This window comes from Cervus canadensis, chromosome 1, assembly GCF_019320065.1.
Source record: "Cervus canadensis isolate Bull #8, Minnesota chromosome 1, ASM1932006v1, whole genome shotgun sequence".
In the NCBI taxonomy this organism is placed as follows: domain Eukaryota; kingdom Metazoa; phylum Chordata; class Mammalia; order Artiodactyla; family Cervidae; genus Cervus; species Cervus canadensis.
Window position 1 is genome coordinate 34425550 of NC_057386.1, and position 18504 is coordinate 34444053.

At 48.1% G+C, this 18504-nt stretch overlaps 1 protein-coding gene across 7 annotated transcripts in view; it reads right to left on the reverse strand.

The window, feature by feature from the left end:
* The window catches only part of NLRP1 (NLR family pyrin domain containing 1), a 30906-nt gene extending 15120 nt beyond the window's left edge, over nucleotides 1-15786 (reverse strand). For 4 of the 7 annotated variants that reach the window (XR_006270997.1, XM_043477287.1, XM_043477285.1 and 1 more), the window contains exons 1-8: nucleotides 15370-15786; nucleotides 14208-14507; nucleotides 12918-13088; nucleotides 10588-10788; nucleotides 5371-6988; nucleotides 3161-3331; nucleotides 1483-1653; nucleotides 740-910 (exon numbers count right to left, since the gene is read on the reverse strand). Coding sequence is in view for 6 of the 7 variants with exons in the window: in XM_043477287.1 (XP_043333222.1) it covers nucleotides 740-910; nucleotides 1483-1653; nucleotides 3161-3331; nucleotides 5371-6988; nucleotides 10588-10788; nucleotides 12918-13088; nucleotides 14208-14487 (2783 nt within the window). In the remaining variant the exon portion in view is untranslated. Of the gene's footprint in view, nucleotides 1-739; nucleotides 911-1482; nucleotides 1654-3160; nucleotides 3332-5370; nucleotides 6989-10587; nucleotides 10789-12917; nucleotides 13089-14207; nucleotides 14508-15369 lie in introns of those variants that run through there. The other 3 variants (XM_043477281.1, XM_043477290.1, XM_043477297.1) reach the window with 3 other exon arrangements.
* Between the last annotated feature and the right edge of the window lie 2718 nt (nucleotides 15787-18504).

Here is an 18504-nt window from a genome sequence, read left to right on the forward strand (position 1 = left end):
AGACTTTGCAGACCCCTCGAAGACCCGGGTTCAATCCCTGGGTTGGGAAGATTCCCTGAGAAGGGAATGGAAACCCACTCCAGTATTTGTGCCTGGAAAATCCCATGGACAGAGGAGCCCGATGGGCTACCATCCTTGGGGTTGTGAAGCCAGACACGACTGAGCCACTAATATTGTGATTCCCACTATGTTTCTAAGGGCTGCTGAAGCTCAACAGAGGACCTGAGGAGGTGGGGGATGGAGGGTCTGGAGCCCTCACCTCTCTGAGTGTGTGACAGGGTCCCAGCCAGGAGCAATAAGCAAGGGCTCAGCCAGAAACAGCCAGTGGACTTGTTCTCAGGAAGTGGAGGAAAGAGGAAGTGGCTGAGAGTCAGGGTAGGGGCTGCTGCTCAGAGAACATCGCCCTCAGGGCCTGCAGGGCAGCAAGGAGGGCTGGGGGCTCACTGCTTGTCGGCTGCACAGGACTCCAGTGCTCCAAGCCCATTTCTGTCTGAACTCTGTCCTAGTGTTCACAAGCATTTTATTGATATGATGGCCCCATTAGACAGATAAAGAAACCAATTCTCAGGTGAAGAGCTATTTGAGTCACATGGCCTAAGTAAGTGGCGTCACTGGTGAGGAACCCTGGCTGACAGTGCATTTGTCTGTCCCTTTTCTTTCCTCTGTCCAGTTCTGCGGCACTTGCATCCCCTCCCTCCATTCCACGCCCTCTGCCCAGAAGGGGCCCGCAGAGCCTCACCATAGGAGTATGAGCTGGCAGGAAGGGTGCCTGAGTCCTTCACAGAGCCTCCTCACGCCGAGGTTGTCCAGGTCATTCTGCAGCAGGTTTAGCTCCATCAGGCTGGGACTGACCCTGAGCATGGAGGCCAGGTCCTGGCAGCAGCCAGACGTGAGGCCGCAGCCTTCGAGCCTGCAGGGAAGACACATGTGGGCCTCCAGTCAATGTCCTAAGTGGCATCTGGTTTTCCTTTCTAGTACCTGTGGCCCTATGAGGGTTCTAGGGTGACATTAAAGGAAGATAAAGACCTGCCTGGCTTGCAGGAACCTGGGAGATTTAAATATTCCTCTTGCAGCCAAGGAGCCACTCAGGATAGAGACCACATCCCCTTTTCACTTCCGTGTGATTCTCATGAATCCTGCTCACTCACTGTATCAATGTTGTATGATTAATTTATACCGATGTTCCACTGGGATGCCTGGATCTCATTGTTAACTACCTTGGCCCTCCCAAATGCCCAGAGTTACCTGACATAGGTTTCAGCATTTTGTGGGTTTCAACATTAAGGGTGTCTACAATACAGGATGAGAAAAGAGCGAGCTTCTAATATAAGAACAAAAGTTAAGGAGGAATATGAGGGCTTCAGTGGGAATCTATCATGGCCTCCATGAGCCCTTGCTTTCTCTCTGCCCCGTGGTGCTAGGGCAGCTCCTTCTGCCTCCCCGTGCCCACCCCACAAAGTAGTGCCAACGAGGAGCAATTACAACAGTCGCTGCAGCTTGCAGGTTGGCTGTCTCAGGCCCTGGCAAAGGTGCTCAGCTCCTGCGTCCAGGAGTGTGTTGAAGCTCAATTCCAGTTGCATCAGGGTTTGGCTGACGCTCAGCCCAGAGGCAATGTCCTTGCAGCTCTCAGCTGTGAGGCCACAGCTGGCCAACCTGTGGGAGACACGTGACGATGGCCTTGCCTTTACTTATCTGTTGATTCCACAGTCACCCATGAACAACCTGTTGAGCATCTACACCTGTGGGCCAGGTGGAGGTCAGTAAGCCCCCAGGCCCCCCAGAAATGCACAGGCACTGGGGGATAGACATAGAAACATATAACAGTAAGTCAGGTTTTCTATCTCTTTGGATCAAAATCCTCCCACGTTTTCCCAGGTCATCAGAGAGAAATTCATGGTCCTTGACCTTGTCTGTGAGACAGTGGCGGTCTGACTCCTTGTCCTCTCTGTCCTCATCTCATATTCCTTTTAGCTGCTTCTCCACTGGCCTCCACACTGTTCCTTAAACACTCCAGGCATGGTCCCACCTCAGGTTCTCTGCACTGGCTGTTTCTTTTGCCTGGAACAAGCTATCTTACCTGATAGTTCATGGCTTATTCCCTCACCTGCTCCCAGGTCTTTGCTCAAAAGTCTCCTTGCAGGAACCTTGCCTCACCACCCTCCCTATTTAAAATGGCACACCCAGCCCCAACTCTCTACTCCTTTTTGCTTTACCTTTCTCTCTAGTCCTTACCACACGCAATATACTTTACTTGTTCTTTTGACTTTTTGTCCCCACCACCTCTGGAATGTAGGCTCCATGAAGAAGGAGTTTTGCCCATTTTCATTACGAGCTGTACCCAAGTGCCCACAGTAGTGTCTGGCACATAGTAGGCACTTAAAAAGTAGATGGTGCCCCAAGGGACAAGTCAAGTGCAGCTGAAGGCAGAAGAAATGATTAGTTTTGACAAGGGAAGGAGGTGGAAATGTACGAGGAATGCCTTGAATGATGAGTCGCTCATCAAGACGCCCAAAGCAAGTAAAATCTTCTTCAGATAAATGTCCAGAAGTGGAATAGCTGGCTCACATGATAGTGTTGTTCTTATTATTTTTTTTTTTTTTTAGAAATTTCTGTACCATTTTCCACGGTGGCTGCGTCCATTTCCATTCTCACCAACAGTGTATGAGAAAGTACACATTTTCTCCACATCCTCTCCAATACTTGTGATTTCTGCCTTTTTGATAATAGCCATGTTATCAGGCATAAAGTGATATCTTTTTTTGGCAGTGCCATGAGGCTTACAGGACCTTAGTTCCCCAATGAAAGATCAAGCTCAAACCCACAGCAGTGGAAGCACTGAGTCCTAAGCACTGGACCACCAGGAAAGTCCCCAAGTGTCCCTTCCTTAAGGACATTTTCCACTGGAGACCCTTATCAGGCCCTGCAGTTACACCTTTATTGGCATGGTTCCTTGACTAATGTGTCTTTTGCAAGCCCTCTGAGAATAGACACCCGCCTGTGTTTGTTACCATGGTGACCGTGGCACCTGGCACAGTGGTGGGCCAGAGAGGGGCTCGCTGGGTATTTATTGAATGCAAGGACAATTCCCCCTCCCAGAGTCAGTATCCGTCTTAGATCTCCTGTCCCTCCCCATTCAGAGCAGAGCCCAGGCCAGACTCACCGCAGGGTCTCTAGGTGGCACCCAGGGCATCTCAGGGCCTCATTAAGACTCTGTACTGCAGAGCGGCTCAAGATGTTTCCACTCAGGTCCAGTTCCTTCAGGTTTCCAGTGACCCGGAGGACGGAGAAGAGAACCCGCCAGCAGGCCTCTGTGACCGGGACCCAGCTCAACCTGTGGAGGGAGAGAGGGGTTGGAGGGCCGCGGGCTGTGTGTGCAGGCTGGGAGGTGCTGTCCCCAGGGCTGACCAGCCTCCCTGACTGCCCCTGAACACCGCAGATAGAAAAGATGGAAAATGGCCCCCTCTCCCCTCAAGAAACTTCCAGACTGAGGCAGAAGCAGACATCCACGATGAACACTTCAGAGGAGTACGACAAGGGCTGTAGACTGACGAGCCTCAGAGGCAAGAGGCCCCCAGCCCAGGGTGGGGGCGGCAGAGGGGCAGCCAGCTATAAAACAGAATGTCCGGTGTGGTTCAGTTTTGCCATGAAAATCAGCATAAAAAGACTAGATGATATACCTCAATTCTTTTTTTTTTTTGTTTCTTTTTTAAATCTTTTGGCTGCTCTGCACAGCATGTGGGATCTTAGTTCCCTGACCAGGGCTCGAACCTGTATCTCCTGCATTGGCAGCATGGAGTGTTAATCACTGGACCACTAGGGAAATTCCAAACACCTCAATGTTTTAAAAAAAGTTTTTATTTAAAAATTTTTTTTAATTTTTAAATTATGAAAGCATGATAACACATTTACAGGAGACTTGGAAAATACAGAAGAAATACATCTAGTTACATATAGTTCCACTGTTTACTATAATTATTTTTAAGTAGGTAAATTAAGATTTCTAGTCGGAGTTTCAATGTCAAACTCTCAAAAATTACTAGAATGAGTAGACAGAAAAGTAGAAGGATACAGTAGATCTGAAAAGCACTACTTAATTCAACATAATTAAGATGTGTACAATTTTCACACAATAGCACCATATACTTCAATTCTTAATGACAGTCATTTCTGAGTGATGGCATTCTGGTTGATATTAATTTCTGTCTTTTTGCTTCTCTACATATTGTTATTTTCCTATAATGGACATGGGTTTTGCTGTGAGAAAAAACCCTTGAAAGTCTGAAAAAACCCAAATCCAACATTTCTTCCTCTGACTCTTCTCTTGTGTGTGATTGTGTGATTATGTGTGATTGGGCTTCCCTGGTGGCTCAGACAATAAAGAATCTGCCTGCAACGCAGGAGACCCAGGTTCAATCCTTGGGTTGGAAAGATCCCCTGGAGAAGGGAACAGCAACCCACTCCAGTATTCTAGCCTGGAGAATCCCATGGACAGAGGAGTCTGACGGGCTATGGTCCATGGTGTCGTAGAGAGTCGGATGCGACTAACACTTTCACTTTTCCCCCCCTGTTTTTGTGTGTGATTACTCCCTTCCTATGGGCTTCCTAGGTGTTGCTAGTGGTAAAGAATCTGCCCACCAATGCAGGAGTTGAGGCAGGAGTTTTGTTTGTTCATCTGTGATCTGGAGGAGCCGGCCTAAAAGCAGTGCCAGATAGATATTCACAGAACAAATCATAAAAGGACTAAATGACCAATACTGCAACTGAGGTTGGGGAACCTGGGTGGGGAAGTGAATGGGGTTGGAGGATGTTTAGCGAAAACTCTGCCGTCACACTCAGGTTGGTGGGGGCGGGTTTTAGGCTAAGTGCCTGGGGTACAGGAGTGCATTATTGACACAAAGAAGTCAGATGTGTGGGGGAACATGGAGACTACCTTTCAGATACACACATTCTGTGATGGAGGAGATCTCTGGACCAATGCCATGGTCAACAGCCATCAAGGGGAGTGTCTGAAGCAGCTGAGGGAGCGGTTGCTTAGAGACAAACATGAGGGAGAAAGGGAGGCCGGTGGGCTGCGTGGAGGGGAAGTCAGGTCAGCACGGGAGGTGGAGAATATGGTGGTCGTCAAAGAGATAGGACGAGGAGTGGCAGGACACAGTGGGCCCACCCAGAGGCAGGCAGGGCACATCACTTGGATGGACCCTGCTGCAGGGGATCTTAGGCAGATGGGGGATGGTGGGCGGGTCTGCTATGGTGGTCGCTGGAGGCCTCCATCCTTGAGCCCCTGGGGTTAAGTTTAGTGAAAGTGACTCCAGGGCCTAGGACGGAGGAGCCAACAGAGGAGCCGGAGAGAAGAGAGAGTGGAGTACTCACAGCACTGCATCGGCGGGCCTGCATGCTCCTTGGTGTTGTCCGCCCTCGTTCAATTGAAGCCGCTGCACGTGGCAGCAGAATCTAATGCAGAAAGTGAACACGAGCAGCTCCATGCTGGTTCGGATGCACACTCTCGTTCCTTGGAAATGGGCCATCGCTTGTGTCAGGATCTCCTCGTCCTGAATCTCGTACAAACAGTGAAACAATTGCAGAGAGTAATGCTCACGCCAGACTTCCAATTCAGCCCACCGCAGCAGTGACTCCCGCTTTCTCTCCCAAGACAGCTTGCATTGGAAAATGTTCTCCACCTCTCTCGCTCCTTGCTCACTCAAAAGGCCGGATAGGAAACGCACGGTCGGTGCCCCAAACGGGTTATTGATCCCATATACTTCTACCAACTTTTCCATGCTTCCATTGCTGTTAGGATGGTCACTTTTGTCCCCCATGTCCCATAAGGCAAAGGACACTGCTGCAAGGAACTCCTGGAAACACAGGTGAATGAAGCTGTAGTTCAGAGACATGGGGTGCTTTTGAAGAACATCCATCTTTAAGGGAGTGGAGTTGATGACCCCATCTAATCCATGCTTCTTGAGGTCCCCTGGACTGAACAGAGTCTTTCCTTGCCAGATACCCTCAGCAGCTAGAGTACAGAAGCCCCTTAGCTGAGTCCCCAGGGGCTGAGCTTGGATAGCCTGGGAAAGGTAGCGCAGATAGAGGGCTGTCATGGTCTGCGACCTCAGTGAGAGTTCTTCCCCTGCCTCCATCTGCTGCTTCAGGCAAGTGCAGGCCAGCCAGGACACCAAGGGCGTGAGACACATGGTCAAGAGGGCTTGGTTTGATTCAACCACGCTAAAGGCTCTAGTTGCTTGGCTTTCCTCTGTGAAATAGTCATAGAAATAGTCCTTCCTGGAAGACTCGGAGAACCCCAGGACCTCCACCCAACATGGCTGCTTCAAAGAAGGAATGAATCTCCGCAGAGCTGCAGTCCTAGCTGTGATCAGCAAGGATGCCTCCGGAAATATGGTTTTCTCCAGCAAACTGCCCAGTAGTGTCTGCACAGGCTGCTGCTGGCTCCAATGCAGACAGAGCTCCACCCTCTGCTCCTCTGAGACCCATTCCAGTTCATCTAAACCATCGAGGATGAAAAGCAGCTGCTCCGGCTGAGACTGGACCTGTCCGGTGGGAGCCACAGTGGTGGACTGGTCTTTTGTGATGAGTTCCTCCAGACTTGTCAGCTTGGATGCAGCCAGCTCTCTGCAGTTGAAGTAGAAGACATGCTGGAAGTGGTTCCTGTATAGCTGGCCCTTCTCCCAGGCTCTTCTCACGTGCCTAGCCAGTGTGGACTTCCCGATTCCAGCAGCTCCATGCAATATGACTGTGTGAGGCCCTTCCTGGGGACCCAGGTCTGAGCCAAATAAGTCTCTGACCTCAATCAAATGCCCTTGCTCCTCAACCATCCCATGATTCCAGCTTCCCCAGTTCAAGGACTTGTAGTCTCTGGGGTAAGGAGTGTGTAGAAGTAGCAACTGCATGAATTTTTGGTGCAAATCTTCATTTTTCCATGACCAGGTGGAGCAAGGTCTCTCTCTCCTTTGGTCCTGGTATCTCTCTCTGCTTCCTAAGTAAGGGAGGGAGAGATAAAACATAAAGGTATAGGATAGATTTGTTCACTTGTCCCTCCTTCCAATACTCAACAACTGTTTTTTGCACCTGCTCAAGCCACATGCTGTGCTGGCTGCTGATTCAGAAATAAAGGAAATTGAGATTAGAAAAACAGTAGAGAGGCTGGTGAGATATCTGCACTCCCACACTCATTACAGCACTATTCATGATATGGAAGCGTGATACGAAACAACCTAAGCTGTTTCAGTGGATGAATGGATGGATAAAGGAGATATAGTCTATTGATCTAGGTATCTACCTATCTCTCTATAATGGAATAGTATTCAGCCACAAAAAAGAAGGAAATCCTGACATTTGTGATAACATGGATGAACCTGGAGGGCATTATCCTAAGTGACATGAGCCAGACAGAGAAAGACAAATATGTATGGTATCACTTATATGTGGAATCTAAAAACAAAAAATTAACCTTATAGAAACAGAGAGAGGAATAATGGTTCCCAAGCATGAGGGGGTGAGGGAAATTGGGAGATGTTGAGCAAAGAATACAAACTTTCAATTTTAAAATGAATTAGTTTTGAGGCTTTGATGTAGAGCATGATGATGATAGCTAATAATACCATACTATATGCTTGAAACTTCCTAAGATAGCAAATTATAAGCATTCCCAACACACACACACACACACACACACACACACCACACACAGGTATGCAAGGTGATGGATATGTCAGTTAACTTGATTGTAGTAATTATTTCACAACATATATCAAATCTGTACACTTTTAACATAGTACAATTTTATTTATCAATCATGCCTCAATCTTGACTGGAAAAACCAATGAAAAAGAATTCAGCATTAGGAAAAGTTGTATTTCTTCTGAACTGCTCTTTTCTATTCTATTGTGCAGGGCTTCCCAGGTGGTACAGTGGTAAAGAATCCACCTGCCAATGGAGAAGATTCGGGTTTGATCCCTGGGTCAGGAAGATCCCCTGGGATAGGAAATGGCAACCTATTCCAGTATTTTTGCCAGGAGAATCCCATGGACTGTGCTTGCCATGGAGTTGCAAAGAATTGGACATGACCGAGTGACTGAGCGCACATGCATTCTGTTGAGTAATAGATATTAGGTAACCAACCCATTGTCTTTCCCTTTTTGCTCTGGTTGCTAGGATGCTCAGAATCAATGAATGTTTTTTTTATAACAACTAATTAACCTCTTGGCTTTCATATTTACTTCTTCATGTTTAAGGTTATTACTTTTGTATGTTTTGGTAAGATGCCTCTTACATATTACAAAATTCTTTCTTAAAAAAAATTCTTTCTTTTCTTCTTTTTCTTCTTCCCTCCCTCCTTTTTTTCCTTCCTTCCTTCTTTCTCCCTTCCCTGAATGGGAAAAAGTATGATTAATTAAGTCAGTTAATTCATCTCCAACCTGGGTCACATTTTAGGACCATGAATTCTACAAGTATGCTCCTACCTGGGTGTGGAAGGGATCATTTTAACAAAATATCTCTCAGATTTCAAAAGGGACTTCTCTCATCATTGAGATCAATGTTAAGAAGATGCCTTGTGCATGTCCTAAGCCACTTCTGATATGTCTGATTCTTTGTGAGCCTAAAGACTGTGTAGCCCACCAGGATCCTCTGTCCATGGGATTCTCCAGGCATGAAAACTGGAGTGGGTTGCCATGCTCTCCTCCAGGGGATCTTCGTGACCCAGGTGTCAAACCTGCTTTTCTTACATCTCCTGTATTGGCAAGCAGGTTCTTTACCACTAGCACCACCTGGAAACCCTTAGATGACAGAGGAAGCAGAACATTAAATGTGTGGATAATGGCATTTAGAACCAAACATGGAACAACAGACTGGTTCAAGTTTGTGGAAGGAGTGTGTCAAGGCTGTATATTGTTGCCCTGCTTATTTAACTTATACCCAGAGTACATCATGCAAAATGCTGGGGTGGATGAATCACAAGCTGGAAACAAGATTGCCAGGAGAAATATCAATAACCTCAGATATGCAGGTGACACCACCCATATGGCAGAAAGTGAAGAGGAACTAAAGAGCCTCTTGATGAAGGTGAAAGAGGAGAGTGAAAAAGCTGGCTTAAAACTCAACCTTCAAAATTAAGATCATGGCATCTGGTCCCATCACTTCATGGCAAATAGATGGGGAACAATGGAAACAGTGAGAGACTTTATTTTCTTGGGCTCCAAAATCACTGCAGATGGTGACTGCAGCCATGAAATTAAAAGACGCTTGCTCCTTGGAAGAGAAACTATGACAATCCTAGATAGCACATTAAAAAGCAGAGACATTGCTGACAAATGTCCATCTAGTCAAAGCTATGGTTTTTCCAGTAGTCATGTATGTGTGTGAGAGCTGGGCCACAAAGAAAGCTGAGTGCTGAAGAATTGATGCTTTTGAACTGTGGTGTTGAGAGTCCGTTGGACAGCAAGGAGATCCAACCAGTCCATCCTAAAGGAAATCAACCCTGAATATTCATTGGAAGGACTGAGGCTGAAGCTGAAGCTCCAATACTTTGGCCACTTGATTAGAAGAGCTGACTCACTGGAAAAGACCCTGATGCTGGGAAAGATAGAAGGCAGGAGGAGAAGGGGACGACAGAGGATGAGATGATTGGATGGCATCACCGACTTGATGGATATGAGTTTGAGCGAGCTCCGGGAGTTGGTGATGGACAGGGAAGCCTGCATGCTGCAGTCCATGGGGCTGCAGAGAGTTGGACAACACTGAGCGACTTAACAACAGCAGTGGCATTAGAGAGAGTGGAGGCTGAATTCCATCTCTGCCATTCTGAGAGTTTCTATTTTCGAGCCTCAGTCTTCTTATTTCCAAGGTGGAATAATAATAACATCCCTCTCATGGAGTGGTCGTGAGATTTTATACTGTGCAAGCGAAGTACATGGCACAGAGCCTGACACATAGAGAGTGTCCACCTGACGTGCTCCAGGCCATTTGGGGCCTGAGAAGCTCATCAGAAATGGAATCTTTCTCTTTCGACCCTAGGCCAGTGACTGTCCACTCACCAGGTGATGTGTCTCCTATAATGGATGATACTCCTGCATTTTAATTTCCAGGGGCTTCCTGGAAACAGTGCCTTAGGCAGGTGGAGAGATTCTGGCAGTAGGATTTCTTTTTCATTTTTTTTAAAGTAGTTTTACTTATTTATTTATTTTTGGCTGCACTGGGTTTTCATGGCTTTTGGGCTTTTTCCTGGTTGTGGCAAGCAGGGGCGACTCTTCGTTTTGCGGTGCTTTGGCGCCTCAGTGCAGTGGCTTCTCTTGTTGTAGAGCATGGGCTCCAGGGTGTGTGGGCTTCAGTTGTTGTGGTGCACTAGCTTAGTTGTTCTGCAGTATGTGGGGTCTCCCTGGAACGGGGATCGAACCCATGTCCCCTTCATTGGCAGGCAGATTCTTAACCATTGGACACTAGGGAAGTCCCAGCAATAGGATTTCTGGAGAGAGGTCTCAGATGTTTGCCAGACCCTTTCTGCACAGTCTATCAACCGGGCCCCCATCCATGTCTTTGCCTCACCCACCCCTTTCCAGAAGCTCAGCAGGGCCTTACCTGTGCAGCTGTTTCCAGATGTTTCAACCAGTGGCCATACAGTCCCAGGACCCTCCTTCTCTCTGGGCTCTGGACAGGAATGACTTGGGGGTTCACAGACTCTCAGGACTGCGGTGGAGGTGGGGTCATTGGGTAACTCTTGGCTTGGTGACTCATGATATGGGGAACTTGGAAAAGCTTGGTAAATGCTTAGGGAATGGTCTTCAGGGGAGAAAGACAGGAAAGAAAGGATCATTTATTGAGCATCCATTTCAGGCTCATACATTTTAAATTCTCACAAAAATCCTGTGAGATGGTGTTGGTAATCCAATTTTTAAAATCACAAAGATAGAGGTACAATTTACTTCTCTTAATGCTCTGAAACTTCCTCTATCAGGTAGAAAGATTTTGATAAACCCCTTGGGGAAGGGAGTTAAGCTGCCCATTTCAAGCAACAACAAATAGTTACTAAGTGTCATTCTAAAGTAGTGGGTCCTCTTCATTGCCAGGCACTGTTTTATTTTTTTAAAAAATATTTATTTATTTATTTGGCTGCACTGGTTTTTAGTTGCAGCTTGTGGGTTCTTTTTTTTTTTAGTAATAAAAGTTGTTTATCGGTTTCACAATCAATACCCAGACGAAAAATAGAAGATAATTACAATACAACTTGTGGGTTTTTTTAGTTGTGACATACAAACTCTTAGTTATAGCATGTGGGATGTAGTTCTCTGATCAGGGAAAGAACCTGGGTCTCCTGCAGTGGGAGTGGAGTCTTAGCTGCTAGATCAACAGGGAAGTCTTTAAATGCTTTATCATTTTATTCAGGCACTGTTTTGCCAGACAATGAAACTCAGGGTATGCAAGTTTGGGGCAGAGGGGAACGGCTCTGCGTCTTCAATAAAGGAAGAGTCAGTGAGACTGGGTAGTGTGTGTGGGGAAGGACAAGAGAGAAGAAAGCTGGTGGGGGCACAAGAGGGGACCTTTGTGGGCAGAGAGATGTGAAAAGTCTAACACTTTTCTTCTGCAACATCTTGTAGAGTCTACATCGTATATCTGAACTTCTGTGCACATGGGTTATTTTAGTGTGGAGTTCAAAGATGTGTAAATTCTGTACTGTGGCCTGGGGTGGTGTGCAGAGTAGATCAGACGAGGAAATTGAGACACAGGTGGATGAAGTGGTTTGTTCGGTGTCATAGAGCAAGCGGGTGAAGTCATGGTGGAAACTGAGGGTACTGGAGCTTGTGACCATCACTGTTGAGGCTTGGGAGTGGAGTGGTGAGAGCAGGCATAGAAGGAAGGGGAAGGGACTTCTTTGGTGGTGCAGTGGATGAGAATTTGCCTGCCAACGCAGGGGACACGGATTTGGTCCCTGGTCTGGAACGATTCCACATGCCGCAGAGCAAGTAAGCATGGAAGCCACGACTACTGAGCTTGTGAGCCTAGAGCATGTAGTCCGCAACAAAAGAAGCCACTGCAATGAGACGCATGGGCACCACAATGAAAAGTAGCCCCCGCTTGCCACAATGAGAGAAATCCAGTGTGCAGCAGCGAACACCCAGTGTGGCCAAGAATACTGGATTGGGTTGCCATTTCCTCCTCCGGGGGATCTTCCCAACTCAGGGATCAAATCCATGTCTCTAGCATCTCCTGCATTGGCAGGTGGATTCTTTACCACTAGCGCCTCCTGGGAAGCCCAAGCTGGGGATGGGGACCTTCAAAAAGCAGCAGCAGATGGAGAGAGAAATGACTGTACCAGGAATGGGTGGTTCTAGGTTCCAGCCCTGGCTCTGTCTCCAGATGCTGTGTGAACTTGCACTTTGATACTGGGACGAGAAGAGGAAGAGGCCGGGGTGTGGCTGGGGTTTGAAGCCTGGGTGACTCAGGATGATGGAGGCCAAAATAAGAGAAGTCAGGAGAGGGAACCGGCTTAGGCTGAGGGGTGAGCCTACCCTTCTCTTGGGGTTTATCTGGAGAACTAAGTCCTCCTTGGAACTTTCTAAACCACCCTGACCCCCAGGATCTTCAAAGTCCACTGAGATTGTGAGTTGAGCTCTGCCTGGGCAAGGACCACATTGCACCAGGTTGGGGGAGATTCACTGTCTGACCAACATGAGTCTCAGCATCCCCATCTTACCAGATCGGAAGGAGTGCAGTCTCAGCAGAGGGATGCTCCTGAAAGATCATTTTTAGGCCCACTGTACCCACCACCCTGCTTCTGGCTCCTCCAGCCTTCTGTAGTTCCTTCTGATTGGGTCTGCATGGAGTTACAAGCCCACTGGCTGCCTCAAAGCTGCCCCCCAACCCCGCATCCCCCCACCTACCCTGCCTCAGGGCCCCTCAGCAAGCCTCACCTTTCCAGGGATATCCAGATGTGAAAACTAGGGATCTTGACCTCTGTTCCATTGAGGGCTCGAGCACTGGTTGATTAGGCTTGCAGAATTTCAACACTTCGGTGGAGGTGGGCCAGCTGGGGGACTCCAGGTTGGGTGCACTTGGTGAGTGGAAGAATGAGGAAGACAGGGCTGTGGGGAGCAGACAAACAGATTGGAGGATTGCCAGGGGAAGGGGCAGGAGCCAGGGGACTGAGGCCTTGGGTCCTTCAGCCAAGAAGAACAAGAGAGGTCTTTTGTCTCAACCAATGGAGGTCAGGAGGGAGACCATTGCAGCCTGCCTCTTGTTGGAGGACAATTTCCTGATGCTGCTGGATGATTCACCCTGATTTGGGGTCCAGAAGATTTGCATCTGTGTCCTGGCTCTGTTTCTACCTCCTCATGAAAGTTGAGCCCCCTCTGTGCACCTCTCCCCGGTGGGGTGAAGAGTCCCACCTCCCAGGGTTGCTGATTAGTAATAATAACTGCGGTGACAGCAACAGTAGCAACAGAGCTCCTATTTTTTTTTTTTTGTTTTTTGAGTACTTACTATGTCTTAGGGGCTTCCCTCATAGCAAAGTCAATAAAGAATCTGCCTGCAATGCAGGAGACCTGAGTTCGATTCCTGGGTCAGGAAGATCCCCTGGAGAAGGAAATGCAACCCACTCCAATATTCTTGCCTAGGAAATCCCATGGACAGAGGAGCCTGGTGGGCTACAGTCCATGGGGTCGCAAAGAGTCGGAATAAACCACCACTAGACTCTTAGACCCTGTGCTAAATATTTAATACGAATTATCTCTCTAACCCTTACATAGTCCAAGGAGGTAGGCTCTTGCTCTTCCATTTTACAGATGTAGAAACAGAGGCACAGAGCAGTGAAGTGACTCGCCCAGCCTGGCAGTGCCCGATTCCCAAGTCTGCTTATAACATAAGGCCAGGCAAGTGCCTGCTTAGGAGTTGGGCATGAAACCCCCAGCCCTCCCTTCCAGTTGCCCTTCTGAATGCCAGCCTCCTCCCTCTCCGGCCCTCTGAGCACCCCTTCCAGGCCCTGTGAGGACCACATGGGATCCTAGGAATCCACTTGGCTAGAAGAGGAATCCAGGAACCTCCCCTCCCCGCCCCAGCAAGCCTCTTAGCTGCAGGCTGGCCTAGGTCTGGATCCCCCCTGATAGGGCAGTAATAAATCACCACCCAGAGGAAGGTGTGTGTGTGGGGGTTCTCTGGTGGGGGGTGAGGAGATCAGCAGTGGGCAGAGGAGGCTTTGTAAGCACCTGAATTCAAGTCTGTCTCTTCGAGGGTTTTGGTGCACACCCCTTGCTTGTTCATGTGCGGTCCCTTGGTGTGGATGGCCATGCACCCGTGCTGTACCTCCTTGTACTGATGCAACAGGTGTGAGGCGATCTTCACGCTGCTTGGCTTCTCTGGTTGAGCCTGGACCACTTCAGGAGACTGCCCGCAGGGCTCCTTATCGGGCAGCCAAATCTGGAGCTCCTTCAGCTTCTCTTTCTTCTTTTCCTCCAAGTCCTCCAGCCTCCGGGCTTCACCAGCCATCGCTGCCGGGCTGGGGGACCCTGGAGATGTCAACTATAAATTGGCACTTGCCATGGGCACTGGCTGTCTACCTCTACAAGGATTAAATCATGTGCTGCTGTAGCTGCTGACCTTCAACATCCCCTGAAGGGAGTTCAGGGTGGAGATCAGGAATGGGGCCCTCTGTGCTCGAGGAAAACCTGGCAGTACAGGTCCTCAGAGCGCTAGGTCTTTTCAGGAGCTTATTTTTATGAGCCCAGTTCTTGCATCTCCTCACATCTAGAAAAGCACTAAAATCCTTCATGGGGAGGTATGCTCCTCGTGACAAGCAGCATATACAAACCTGCAAATACAGGTTGCATGAACTCCCCCTTTATCAAAATCACATATATAATGACCTTCGTCTGTCTCCCTCTTTGAAGCAGTTTCTTAGCCCTATCTGAAATGCCGTCTTCTGGGCTGCAGTCCTCATTTTGCTTTCAACAAAACTCGACTGGCAGCTCTCAGGTCACGTGTTTTTTTTTTTTTTCCCCCAAGTCAGCAGGGATGTTTATGGGAGGGGGTGGATGTTGGGTTGGTGAGGACAGTCAGGAAGGCAGAGAATAGTCACTTCCTTGACCCCTACCAATGCAGGACTCTCATGGAGATCACTGCTGTTCACCTGGCAAACTCCTATTCAGCATTTAGAATCAGTTTTATAAAATCCCAGGGCATCTGCTGATAGATGGTGTTGGGAGAAGGGAGGGGAAAAGGAGTGGGAGGAAAAGCCACAGGAAGAGGGGGTGTCCAGAGGGGGCCTGGGAGACACTGGAAGCTTCCTGGGTGCCAGGGTGGAGCATGAGGTCGGTCAGGAGAGGGAAGGTGCAGGGCTGGGATGGTGGGTGAGATGCGCTGGGTACTTACTGTTCTGTGTCCCTTGGAGTCTTCCTTCTCCTGGGACTTGGACAGCTGGGACCAAGCCTTGATGTGGACAGGAGGTAGGGGCTTTCAGAGTGAAGGGTTGAGTTCAGAGCTGTCCGCCCTCAAGTATCCTCAGATCTCTCCTGGCCCTGGGTCACTGACCCGGAAGAACAGTCCTCACCATGTCCGAGCAGGCATGGGAGTCACCAAAAAGACCCACTTGAGAGTGTAGCCTGAGAGAGGGGGGTCAGGACAGGCATCTTCTGCAGCCTCTCAGTTTTCAGGGCTTCCTGAACCCCACCGCACATCCTGTCATGCTAGGAGGGGCACCAGGGTGTGTTCCAGGCCCAGGGGGCTGCCTGCTTTGTGAGCACCTCGGCACGCAGCTAGTAAATATTCCTGCTTGAAAGCGGAACAACCCTGCCGCATCTCAGCAAATCTGAGCCTCTGGGGAGTAGGTATGGACTTTCTTCCTTTTTTGTAGAATCCTCAGGGTTGGAGACTCCTGGTGGAGGCACGATATTACCTAATTCATTTCCTGTTGTGTAATGGTTTCTGGCCTTGATTTGACCCGGGCTGGAGGGGACCAGACCTAAGGAGCTTCAAGCTGCCCGTTGGCCTGGACGCTGACTCCTCGTGTGACTGATACCTTTCTCTGAGCCTCAGCTTGCTCATCTATCAAATGGGACAGCATAGGTTTGCAAACAGGCTCCAATTAAATACTGGAGTGGGTAGGCTTTCCCTTCTCCAGGGGATCTTCCTAACCCAGGTATCGAACCCAGGTCTCCCGCAATGCAGGTGGATTCTTTACCAGTTGAGCCACAAGGGTGGCTCAAGCAAAAACTCTTGCTGCTGCTGCTAAGTTGCTTCAGTTGTGTCCGACCCTTTGCAACCCCATGGACTGCAGCCCACCAGGCTCCTCTGCCCACGGGATGTTCCAGGCAAGAGTACTGGAGTGGGTTGCCATCGCCTTCTCCCAAAAGCTCTTAGTAACCTTTAAAAATGTTATATATGAATGTTAGTTTTTTTTTTAATGGTTAATAAGCACAGTGGACAACTGTATGGCATGAGGTATAGCCAGAGAGAAGTGTTGTCTTTTTTCCCCCCCCCAACACCAACTTTCTGGATACCAGCTAGGGTTCCTCCAACTCAATTAACTTCTTCCTTTCTTTTTTTTCCCAAGATTTAAAATTTATTTTGGCAGCCCTGGGTCTTCGTTACTGTGCCTGGGTCTCTCATCGCTGTGGCTTCTCTTGTTGCCGAGCCTGGTCTCTAGCCACGTGAGCTTCAGTCGCTGTGGCTCCCAGGCTCTGGAGCACAGGCTCAGTGGTTGTGGCACATGTGGGCTTAGTTGCCCTGAGGCATCTGAGATCCTCCGGGGCCAGGGATTGAACTCCTGTTGCGTGCATTAGCAGGCGGATTCTTATACACTGTGCCACCAGGGAAGTCCTCAATTCACTTCTGACACTAATCACCCAGAGTAAGTGAAGACCCTATGGTTGATGGGGCTCAGTCCCACAAGACCACCCCTGCTTCAGACACCAGTTGCAAATGGGGTTTCCTGGGTTCTCTACCTTTCTGTTTGAAGAGATTCCCCAGGACACCTTCTCAGGTTTGATCATTTGTCAGAACTGTGAGGCGAGCAGAAGTAACGCAGCTTAGATTAGGAGTAGGCCTTCCTACTTGGTAAGATTATCAGGCCACCTGGATACAACCAATTAGCCAATTAGGACCAATTAGCTTTCACTTAATACTGACCGCTGGTTGCCAATTAGGAAATTAGGAACAGGGCCGAAACCCCCAGGAAAGTCCCGCGCTCGGGAAAGTATTGACCAATGAAATTGCTTTGCAAATGTGTAACCAATCTGCTTCTCACCCTATAAATTTGTGTAACAGCTTGGGCTCGGGGCTCTCTGACTGGCACCACTGCGTTGGTTGCGGGCGGAGAGTCCTGGCTCGAGTCAGTAATAAACTTCCCTTCCTGTGAGTTGCATTGTCTTGGAGGCCTTCTCTCTTCCCGCTCGGGGATTCGGACATTGGGCATAACAAGAACAACTCACAGAACTCAGGAAAACAATTTGGTTACCAGTTTCTTGTAAAGGACACAAGTGGGGAATAGCCAAATAGAAGTGATACACTTGGTAAAGTTGACATTTTTAAAAAACTTATTGACATTTTTAAAGTTGACATTTTTAAAAGTTGACATTTTTAAAATTTATTTTTAATTGGAGTATAATTGCTTTACAATGTTGTGTGGGTTTCTGCCATACAATTACATGAATCAGACATAAGTATGCATGTATCCCCTCCCTCCTGAACCTCCTTGCCACCCCACCCCTCGAGGTTGTCACAGAGCACTGGATTGATCCCCCTGTGTTACACAGCGATTTCTCACTCGCTATCTATTTTACACATGGTAATGATATGTTTCAATGCTACTCTCTCGATTTGTCCTACCCTCTCCTTCCCGAGTGTCCACAAGTCCCTTCTGTGTGTCTGCATCTCTATTCCTGCCCTGCAAATAGGATTGTCAGTACCACTTTTCTAGAATTCATATATATCTGTTAATAAACAACATTTCTCTTTCTGACTTACTTAACTCTGTATAGTCGGCTCCCTATGAATTAATAAACAATATTTGTTTATCTCTTCCTGACTTACTTTGTATAACAGGCTCTGGATTCATCCAACTCAGTTCACCTGACTCAAATGCATACCTTTTCATAGCTGAGTAATATTCCATCATTACAATGGAATGTGTACCACAGTTTCTTTATCCATTCATCTGGGTTGACAGGTTTTTAGAGAGGTTTCATTATGTAGGCACGACTGATTAAGTCATTGGCCTTGGAGATTAATCTTCAGCCTTTATCCCTGGAGACCTGGACTATTCTGGGACCAGCCCTCATTCTGAAGTGATCAAAGGGCCCCCAGCCCGGTCACCTCACTAGCATAAAAAACACATATCACACAGAGGTGCCAAGGGTTTTAGGAGCTGTGTGCTGAGAACTAGATACAAACACCAAATACTTATTTATTTATTTTTCAGTTTCTTAAAAAATGTTTTTTTTTTTAATTGTAGTATAGTTGGCAGGCAATGTTGCATAAATTTCTGCTGTAACAGCAGTGAATGTTATT